This window comes from Quercus robur, chromosome 8, assembly GCF_932294415.1.
Source record: "Quercus robur chromosome 8, dhQueRobu3.1, whole genome shotgun sequence".
Taxonomy (NCBI): domain Eukaryota; kingdom Viridiplantae; phylum Streptophyta; class Magnoliopsida; order Fagales; family Fagaceae; genus Quercus; species Quercus robur.
The window spans coordinates 16,062,643-16,073,832 of record NC_065541.1 but is presented as its reverse complement, the minus strand read 5'-3'; the positions used below and the strand labels follow the sequence as shown (position 1 = coordinate 16,073,832).

Here is an 11,190-nt window from a genome sequence, read left to right as displayed (position 1 = left end):
TATTATTGAACTTTATTATGTGATGTAATAAAGAGTTTCATTACGATTTTTTTTTTTTTTTTTCGTTTCTTCAATGCTTTGTTATTGCAGTATGGCAAAACTTGTGAAGTTTGTTGAGGGTTATGTTATCATCATCTGTTTCTTCATCTTCAATATTTGAAGTTTGGTCGGTCCCTATTTGTTCATTTTTAACTTTCATCACTTTTTCATTTTATTGCATCATTTGTGTTAATCACGAAAAAATTGGCACTAAAAGACTCTTCACTGGATCCTTTAAAGTTTGGACTTGCATATTTGTTGTTGCTAATATTTTTCGTACATATTTGCACTTATATGAAATTTTAGTGATGTGATAGTTTTTTTGTAAATGTTTTTATATATATATTTTTTTGTTAATTTATGAATAGTGTAGCAAAATAATTAATATAGCATATTGGATTGTGTTTTTTTTTTTTTTTTCTTCCATACCTTTTTGTCATTTGAAGGTGCATCAAAAATCTCAGCAACTATGTAATTTTCAAAATCATCCTTTAGATTGAATTCATTCAAATGAATTAGGAAAATGCATTTTTTCCCTAAAATTTTCTTCAAATCATGTGGGATTCCTTCTCCAATATCAATCTGTATATGAGGAATTTAATATATATTATTGTGGAAGGATGAGAAACTAAGGATAAGAGCATGGAGACCGAGGTTACAAATAAATGAGAAGAGGTCAAGACAATAGAGGCACACCTTTGGAAGTTTCATCAAGAAGCCCTCAAAGCAAATGTGATTAATGCAACCACCAAACCTGAGAAGATCAGAATGCCCGAGGAACCCGAGGATGCGGATACATCCTTAGAAGGGTAGAGGACTAATTATGAAGACCACCAAACACATAACCGAGGAAAGGAAGGGAAGTTTGTCATTAAACGGATGTAGGAAGGGTATAGGTAAAGCATCCATCACCTCTGCATTCAATGCTCTGCACCCACGTAGCTAGCCACATTAATGGTGGAATAACCCCTAAACAATGTCAACACAACTCAAAACCTAACAGGAAAAACCTTCCAATAAGACCCTGATGGCACAAGTATCTGAGGAAAAAGCCTTGGCCCTCCAAGTGAAAGGCTAGGATGCAATCTGGATTACTAATAAGGGAAAGAGATCCTTACAAGGAGGGGGATCAAGAATTGTAACAAAAAAGAAGAGAGTGAGAGTATTGTATTACAAGAACAAGTATAAACTTTCACCTCAGACTAAAACCGAGTATCATTGTTAAGTCAATCCCAAACTTATATTATTCAACTTTTCCTGACTTATATATATACCAAGCACACATTCCAATATCACTTGATTAACATGTTTAAAAAATGGTAACTAAGGTTGATTGGCATCCCATCTTTATAACTAAACTGTGTGAGGTTGAAATCTAGTTTAGCCAATTTTGATCCACCACAATTATGATCAATAGTTTTGAAAGCTCGGATATGTGCTAAAACATAAGAGCTTGTTTAGACCCTCAATTAAAAATTATGGCTAGATTGCTTTTACTCTAACTTAAGCTAAGTGCAGAACTAGAGTAAACAAGCACAATGAACCAATAAAGCTATCCTAAGCCATATTCATCCATCATCAACAATAAAATGAAAGCTCAAAGAGTAGGGAAGAGAGATGCAAACACAAGATAACACCGAGACGTGTTATTGAAGAAGAAAATGAAGAACTCGGTAAAAAACCTCTCCACGATCCTCCAAGTCGAAATCGATCCACTAGAGAATAAAGTTGGAGTACACTAATAACAAAAGACCTTCCAAGCCTGGTCTACCCAAATGTACTTGAGCCTTCTAAGCTCCTGCTACCAACGAACTTCTCTGAGTCTTGTCTTCTCTAGCTTTCTAGATCCCACATTTCTGCTTGATTACATCCGCCAATGAATGGCTCCTTCCAATGCTTCCCAAGAGCACCAAAATCTTACTTAACACTCAGAATGGGTGTGGTAAGTGTTTGGACTAGCAACCTCTCAAAGATCTAGAAATTGAGAGGTAAGAGTTAGAGAAAAACCATAAGGAAATGTGTAGATAATTGTGGGTATAACAATCTTTAACTCTCAAGTGTATTTGCTAGGGTTTTCTCTTTGAAAAACACTCCTTACAATTTGTGGGTAATGAAGGTATATATAGTGTGGGTAACGAATTGGTAAAGCAAACATAACTTTTTGCCAACAAAAAATTTTGCAGGTCCTTCACAAGTTGGTCCTTCTAGTGAGACAATCATGAAATTAACAGCCTGGCATAACTCTTCATCTTCCAGTCATGTGCTCCATATGTGGCCTTTTCACGGGTTGCTTCTCACAAGCTACTAGTGAGCTAGTCGCAAAATCCACTGATTCAACTTTTGAGGCTTGATTCTTCACCGCTCTCTCATACTCATCCCTTACAAATAAACCCACATACATACAGGGAAAATGATTGAAGAAATTACAATCAAAATTGGTACAAAATTAAAGCCAACACAATATAGTTGGAAATCACAACCTTACAAGTTTTACAATAATTTAATAATTTAAATAAGTTGTACCTCAGTTTATTTTTCAACAAGATTTTTTGCAGATTTATTTAGGATTTTCTCAGCATCTCGATAAAAAATGCCAAGTTGTTTTGTCAGTTACATCGAAAACTTCAATTTGAATCATGTATCTAAAGTAGTTTGCAATTGTATATATAGTAGTTATAGTAAGATGAATATATAATAAATATATTATGGAGAGTATGTAGTTAATGAGAGTGCCTCTAACATTAAGACAGGGAGATTTGTTTTTGTTTCACTTTTTGCATACCAAAATGATCTTGATTGCGATTTGACATTCCTTCCACAAAGCACGCCCAAAATGTAATACCAACTCATTGTTGTATTAATGCTGCTTATTATTGCAATACCTTTGCAGTTCACATCCTGCAATGAATTTAGAAGTTAATATGTATTATTTTTTAATGTAAATAATATGATGTATTTTTATTTTTTCAAGTAAATGATAAATATAATTTGAAATGATTAACAAACCTGTTTCGTAAGATCTCATTAAATGCATTTTATCTCTGCTTATCTTCATATTCTTTAAAGATAAATCCTCCTATTAAAATTGTTTTGTATGAATTTTTGGTATTTCTTGTATCGGATCATGTTTTTTACCATTCCTATCATTGAATTTTTTTTAAAGAAAATATTATGTAAATGGCATTTTGCGAGATAGTATATGCTATTTATTAGGCCTTTTTTGTTATTATAAATTTTAGAAATATGCACTTGTCAATTATTTCAACAACCATAGAAATCTCAGGATTTATATAAATTTTTGTTGCACTGGTTGATGACAAAGAGAATTTGCCAACATAAATTGCATAGAACATTATTAATTGATAAAAACGTATTAAATTGAAATTGAGCAAATAGAAAGACATGATTTCATGAGAATGAGATTTCTAGAAATATCATCTATACATGGGGTAGGAGGAAGAGAGTTTATAACTGGGTTGAATTGAAATTGAGAAAAAAGGAAGACATGATTTCATGAGAATGAGATTATCTAGAAATATCATCTATAGGTGGGGGAGGAGGAAGAGAGTTTGTAAGTGGGTAAGAGTTTTGGCTTTGACTTACATGTGGAAAGAATTAGACTTGGGTCATAATATGTAAGATAATAACTAGGCTTGGGCTTTTCATAAGGTTTAGTCTATTTTTAAAAGTTGGTCTATATTGTAGAGAATAACATTTGGTCTAATTATCAGTCTATTTTGTAGAGAATAACGTCTGATCTAATTATCAAGAGCAGCTCATATTTTATATAACAATAAAAATAAGTTACTCTAATCTATTGGGTAACAATAAATAAAAAATAAAAACTTAATAAATAGAGGTAAAAATAGCTAAATGCAATATTAGAGCGCCACATAGCAAAACCTAAATAGAGGTAAAAAAAAACCTCTAGTATTTTTTTAATTGAAATCTCCTTTTATTTTAATGAAAAACTGTTACATCATCTACTAACTAAATAAAAGGTAAGATTAAAACTCACTACCACTTATCATTGCATATTTAAAACGAAATAATATATCTAGTTAAAAAAGGTATTGGAAGTAAGCTAAACCATATATATATATATATATATATATATATAAGATTTACTAACATATACCCTTAAAGTATACATTAGTAAACCATTTTAGAAAACTTTTATGGAAAATTGAAAAAGGTGTTAAAATAGTGAATTACTTTTTCAATTTTTCATAAAAGTTTCCTAAAATGGTTTACTAATGTATGCTCTAAGACACACATTAGTAAATACCATATATATATATAGATATATATATATATATATAGATATATATATATATATATATATAAGGTTTAGCTTATATATATAACAATTTTTAAATGTATAAATAGGATTATAAAATCCATTTTTAATGAAAAAGTTGTTAAAAAGTGAAGTTTGTGGGTTTGTGAATAATGCACAAGACCCACTAATGTAAATTGAAGAAAAATAAAAAATTACAGCTAAAAAAAAAAAAAAAAAGGAAAAATGTGAGAAACGCAAAATGCGCTTTCCAAATGCACTCCAAGTGTAACTCTCTCTCTCTCTCTCTTTCTATTATATATATATATATATATATATATATATATATAGACCCACACATTGATTAAATGATTGATGATGGATGATTGGTAGTTCATATGAATTGGAAACACAATCAGCAACATTTTCACCATTATGTCATGTATGGACAGCTGGCTCAAGTAAAATCCAAGATCTTTTTGAAATGTACGTGGAAAGTTTAAGGCCACGAATACGTTATCGCTGAGCACAGGTACAGGAAGTCAGTAGCCGTGTCAATACTCGATAGTGAAAGCTCCATGCCAATCCTATACACAAACACACGTTTAGCCACAATTTCAAACTAATATATTATAATCGGTTGCATGCCACTATCAAATATACTCAAAATTTTATCTCTACAACTCAGGGTCTGCAATGTAAGACAAGTGTAGCATAGTATGTGGAGTAGTATCGCTCCACATGGGATAGGTTCTTTTTTCAACAACTTTTGCAACAACTTTTTAGTCACAGAAATCACAAATTTCATTTTTCAGCTTTTTTTTTTCATTAAAAATTGATCTCATGATATTATTTATATATTTAAAAATTATTTTGTTACAGTATTTTACAATTTTCAATTTTCAACCATATCGAAATGGACTTTAGCCACAATTTCAAATTAATAGATTGTAATCGTTGCATGCCACTATGACATATACTCACAATTTTATCTCTACAACTCAGAGTCTGCCATGTAAGACAACTGTAGCAAAGTATCTGGACTAGTATCGCTCCACATGGGATACGTTCTTTTTTCAACAGGAACCAAGCAAAGTCAAAGACGTGTAGAACCAAAAAAACAATGAACATCTTTTTCTTACATGACTATTGTTGATCAAGGTCCCCACCCGTGCTTGAAAATATTGGCGCCTTAGTTTAGTTTATATTCATCTCTAGCTTAGTTACCATAATTTGTGAGAAAAACTAGAAAGAAATTTTCTGCTCAATAAACTACAGATTTTTCGCACACTGTACATTTCTTTTTTCATCTCAAGTTTCTCAGTTGTCTATAAGCCTGGATCAAACTTCACACCTACTTACTAATAGCCCAGCTCCCATAAATACGGAAGCAAAAATAGAAAAGACAAATCTGGCTCCTATTTGAATGTGTGACAAGGCACATTTCCTGATTCGTTTCAATCAAAGAATATTCGTGAATCCTGCTCTATAATTTCAAGTCCTAGTGCTCTCACCTTTCCGTATCCCTTAGTCGATCGACCAGTCACATGATTCATATCCTAGACCATAAATAGTTGGGACCAAGACGAACTACCAAAATTACTCGGGTCAATGTATGACCTTCAATTCTATGTTATAGTCTTTGCTCACCATAATGGGTCTAACTAACATGTTGGATAAGAGTTCAAAGAACAGAAAGCAATGGACATCTTTGCTTTTGTGTTTTTGAGTTCCAATTTGCTTCTTTTCTCCTTTGTATCCTCCGATACTGCTGACAGTATTACTCAATCCCAATCCCTCAGTGACAGTAAGGGCACAACCTTGGTCTCTAAAGATGGAGGCTTTGTCCTGGGGTTCTTCAGTCCAGGTAATCCCAATAACCGTTACTTGGGAATTTGGTATCACAACATCCCAATTAGAACGGTTGTTTGGGTAGCAAACAGGCGTAATCCAATCAACGGCTCCTCTGGCGTGTTGATGGTAAACAACTATGGTAAACTTGTTCTTCTCAACCAGAATTCGACTGTTGCTTGGTCGGCCAATTCAACAAAAGAGGCCAGGAATCCAATAGTACAGCTTTTAGATTCAGGAAATCTAGTATTAAGAGAAGAGAATGAAGAAAACCCAGAAAATTATTTGTGGCAGAGCTTTGACTATCCTTCTGATACTTGGCTACCAGGGATGAAGGTTGGATGGGACTTAAGTACTGGTCTGGAAAGGCGCCTTACTGCGTGGAAGAGTCCAGAAGATCCATCTCCAGGAGAACTGAGTTGGGGGATTGAACTTCATGATTACCCTGAGATAGTCATGAAGAAAGGCTCCGATAAGTTCTTCCGGACTGGCCCATGGAATGGCCGTGTTTTCAGTGGCGTGCCCGAGTTAAGGGCCACCCCGGTTTACAACTTCAGTTTTGTGTACAAGAAGGACGAGGTATACTTCATGTTCCACATGATTAACACGTCTTTAATCTCAAGAGCAGTTATGAATCAAACTCAGTATGAGCGCTACATATGGGTCGATGGAAAATGGAAGCGGTACTTATATTTACCAAGAGACAACTGTGATGCTTACAATTTATGTGGGGCTTATGGAAATTGCATCATTGGTGAGTCACCTGCCTGTCAATGTATACAAGGATTCAAGCCTAAGTCACCAGATACATGGAACCCAGACGAGTGGTCTAAGGGATGTATACGCAGTACCCAATTGAGCTGCCAGGATAAAGATAAAATTGGGTTTGACAAGTTTTTTGGGTACAAATTGCCAGATACCACATATTCTTGGGTGAACCTAAGTATGAATCTTGAGGAATGTAGAGTGAAATGTATGAAAAACTGTACCTGTATGGCTTATTCAAACATGGATATTAGAGATGGAGGAAGTGGCTGCGCCATGTGGTTTGGGGATCTAATTGATATTAGACAGATTACACTTACCGAGCAGGATGCTAATAGTCTGCGCCAGGATGTATATATTCGAATGCCTGCTTCAGAGAAAGGTATGGGCCTATATTCTTCGATGCTCTTTTATTCGTATTTTGATGTGCAATCCAAACTAAGATCTTTGTTTCCATTTGTTTTATTGCATTAAATTCTGCTGCACCTAAACTTTTTTTGCTTTTCTATTGTGAAATCAATTGTGAAGAGGTGAAAGACAAGCAAAAGATGAAGATGATAATAGTAGTTGTGGTTACCATTGCCGTAGTTTTGGGGGTGCTCTTGATTCCCTACTGCATTTGCAAAAGGACAAACTTAAGAGGTAATCTTACTTCCCCTTACCCACTGTGGAAAAAATATTGCAAATTGTTTGATTTAACTTCTAAAATAGTACAGAGCAGCTAATAAGATGATGTACAAGAAAACTGTGATGTATAACCACCTAGTCTTAATATAAAATCATGCTATGGAAGAAAATTTGCATAAGCTTCTTGAAAGAATTACGAAAGTCCAATAATGTCAATAGACCATGGTTGTGAGCGAACTTGAATCACTTGTAGTACTTATAGCAAATGTGTTTAAAAGAGAAATTTAAAGGATAAATGAGAAGAATGATAAAATACTATTTTGGTCCTTATATATTATCAAAATTTTGTTTTTCGTTCCTAAACGTTAAAAAGTTTTTCTTTTTTTTAAAATCTTTAAACTTTCTAAAGAGTTTTTGAAAATGGTTTATATACAAAAATAAGAAAGAAAAAAAAGAACCTTTTACAATAGTTTAAGGATGAAAAAAAAAAAAAAAAAAAACTTTTTTCAAGTTTAAAGATCAAAAGTGAAATATTTTCAATAATTTAAGGATGAAAGATAAATTTTTTAATAGTTTAGGGATGAAAAATGATTTTTTTTTTAAAATTTAAGGATAAGAAACAAATTTTTAATAAAATTTAGGGATCAAAATAGTATTTTATCCTAAGATGAATATGGGCGTTAGTAAATTTTTATATATATTTTATTTGATATAAAAAAAGGGTTAATTTATGAACTCTCTCAAGCAAGTAAATACATGTGCGCTCAGCAGCTCATTAAAGCCCATAGAAATAAGGTCCCACCTAACTCTAGCTCAAAGGTCACTTGAGTGAGAATTCTATAAACAAAATTGAAATCTTGTTCTGCTTAGAATTCTAACCCTACATGTAAACACCTACTAAAATAAACTTATCCATGATTTCCAGCGTGGTTAGAGAAGCAAAAATTCAAATCTTTTTAGAGATCTCTACCAGCTTTTTTTGGGGATGTAGCCGCGGTTTAAAAACACTGCTATAGCCCCAGTTTTTATAGTGAGAGAATACCCATTTCTGTCATCCCATGAGCTTTCATGAGAAAATCATTCTAGTGCAATAAAAAATAAGTGATCCAAAGTTTGAAACTGCATAACCTCTCTTCAACCGAGTTCATTTTAAATCATATATTCAAGGAGGCACCTTAGAATGAGCCAGAGTTTCTAGTTTTCTGACTCAAACTTATCGTTCGTGAAGGAATCCATAGAAGAAATTCAGAGTTCTAAACCTATTGTCGTCACAACATTGAGTTATCTTTCGAAACTGTAAAGTCTAGATACAAAGGTTTTGATCAAGATTATAAAAGTCCTTTTATAATGGATTCCTTAGTTAGGATAGGTTAACCTTTGTAAGGAAAAGTTATTCTTTCTCATGCTTTTATCTCTTTTATTATTTTGCAATAAGAATTGATGACTTGCTGTTTTTTTGCTATTAATATTGACATTTTGGATCATATAATTGATTTAATTGATGGGTCTAAACCAAATTAAATAGTTGTCATATTCTAGTTTCCTTTGTATAATGTGAAGCCTATCTTGTTCTTATTAGAAAAAATGGAAAACAATGTGATGATAGACCAGAACACTGAAGGCCAGAGTGAAGACTTAGAGGTCCCATTCTTCAACCTAACTACCATAGCCATTGCCACTAACAACTTTTCAAATAATAACAAGCTTGGTGAAGGGGGTTTTGGAGTCGTATACAAGGTAAATCTACCAAATAATTATAAAGTCCATAGAAAACGAAGTTCACATCATATTCATTATCAATAAAATCTACTTACAAATGTGAATTTTCAGGGTACACTAACAGATGGACAAGAAATTGCTGTGAAAAGGCTTTCACGAAGTTCTACACAAGGATTAAATGAGTTTAAGAATGAAGTTACGCTGATTGCCAAATTGCAACATCGTAATCTTGTTAGGCTTTTGGGCTATTGCATTGAAGGAGAGGAAAAAATGCTAATCTATGAATACATGCCCAATGGAAGCTTAGACTCCTTCATTTTTGGTACAAACTTCTCAAACACTTAATAATTTTTTCCAAACTTCATGAATTTTTTTATGGATAAAGTTTCTCCGAACCAATTTAGAGAAAATTTTCCTTCAACTCACTATGTGCAACTTTAAAAACAACCCATGTATACTTTTAGTCACGTAATCTACTTAATAGTCATATGACTTATTTAAATTATTTAATTTAATACATGTGGAGGATATTTTTTCTAACCCAATTTGGAGGAAAATTTTTTCCTTTTTTTTTTATTGTTCAAGTTGGACATAGTATTAACACAAATTAGAAACTCGTCAGATCAAACCAGGGCTAAAGTTTTAGGTTGGTCTATGCGCTTCAACATTATCTGTGGAATTGCAAAGGGGCTTCTCTATCTTCATGAAGATTCTAGATTGAGGATTATACATAGAGATCTCAAAGCAAGTAATGTTTTACTTGATAGTAAAATGAACCCAAAAATTTCAGACTTCGGCATGGCTAGAATCTTTGGTGGAGATCAGACTGAAGGAAATACAAATAGAGTGGTTGGAACTTAGTAAGTATTCTTAACATGCTCTATTATCATTTTTTTTTCTAATCAAGGAGTTTCATTCTTAATAATGTTCTGCAGTGGTTATATGGCACCTGAATATGCCATTGATGGTCTATTTTCAGTAAAATCTGATGTATTTAGCTTTGGAATATTGTTGTTGGAGATATTAAGTGGAAAGAGAAATCGAGGATTTTTCCATCCAAGCGATGGTCTAAACCTTGTTGGACATGTGAGTTCTCAAAAGAGTTGAATCTCTATTTTACATATAATGAAACAAAAAATGATGAAATTTTACTATGTTTTAGGCATGGAAATTATGGAAAGAAGGAAAGTCTTTAGAACTGATTGATACTTGCTTAAATGACTCTTGCATCCTATTGGAGATTGTACGTTGCCTCCGCATCAGCTTCTTATCTTTGCAACAAAGTCCTGAAGATCGTCCTAACATGTCATCAGTAGTTATGATGTTGCATGGTGAGAGTTCATTACCTGAACCTGGAGAGCCTGCTTCCTTTGTAGGAAAAAGATCATCTTCATCAAGCAAGAACCAATCATCTTCAACCAATGAAATTACTGTTACTTTAGTAGAGGGTCGATAGCCAAATGTCATATTAATTGCATTATTACATATCCTATTATTGATATTTCTCTTTTACATTTTGGAAGTTAAACGTAGTTGTATTCCCCAAGTGTGTGACATTAGTCTTATTTGAATATTAAAGGCATAAAATGGTTTATTCAATAACAAAAAGGTTTAACGCATGCTTACAATCTATATAATTAGTTTCTTAACAGAGAAGAAAGTAGTTCTAATGAGACTTCAAGTTCTCATTCAAAAAATTATCCCCTATAAAATGGTTGGCTAAAAGCTAATGGTGACCAACCTTAGAGAAATGTTGTAAGGATTCAGAAATCTACAAGTTAGCACATAAGCAAGCAAGATAATAATAAAAAAAATTAAAAAAAAAATTGTTTGTTTGATTATTTATTTATGTTTTTTCTAAGATATTAAATTATCAAATTAGTTAGGGTTCAAAGATATGTTAGGAAAAT

The 11,190-nt window shown here is 32.8% G+C and overlaps 1 protein-coding gene across 3 annotated transcripts; it reads left to right on the top strand.

Moving 5' to 3' along the window:
- The first annotated feature begins 5,547 nt into the window (after nt 1–5,547).
- Nucleotides 5,548–10,899, top strand: LOC126694789 (G-type lectin S-receptor-like serine/threonine-protein kinase At4g27290). Of its 3 annotated transcripts, XM_050391284.1 has the most exons (7): nt 5,550–7,316; nt 7,463–7,576; nt 9,141–9,298; nt 9,392–9,602; nt 9,903–10,140; nt 10,216–10,366; nt 10,443–10,899. In XM_050391284.1, the coding sequence occupies exons 1-7, from the start codon at nt 6,020–6,022 to the stop codon at nt 10,734–10,736; spliced, it is 2,463 nt and encodes an 820-aa protein (XP_050247241.1). In that variant the 5' UTR covers nt 5,550–6,019; the 3' UTR covers nt 10,737–10,899. The 3 variants fall into 3 exon arrangements, with proteins under 3 accessions (XP_050247242.1, XP_050247243.1, XP_050247241.1); XM_050391286.1 differs by lacking the exon at nt 10,216–10,366 and having other exon boundaries at nt 5,549–7,316; nt 10,443–10,628; XM_050391285.1 differs by lacking the exons at nt 9,141–9,298; nt 9,392–9,602 and having other exon boundaries at nt 5,548–7,316.
- The last annotated feature ends 291 nt before the right edge of the window (nt 10,900–11,190 follow it).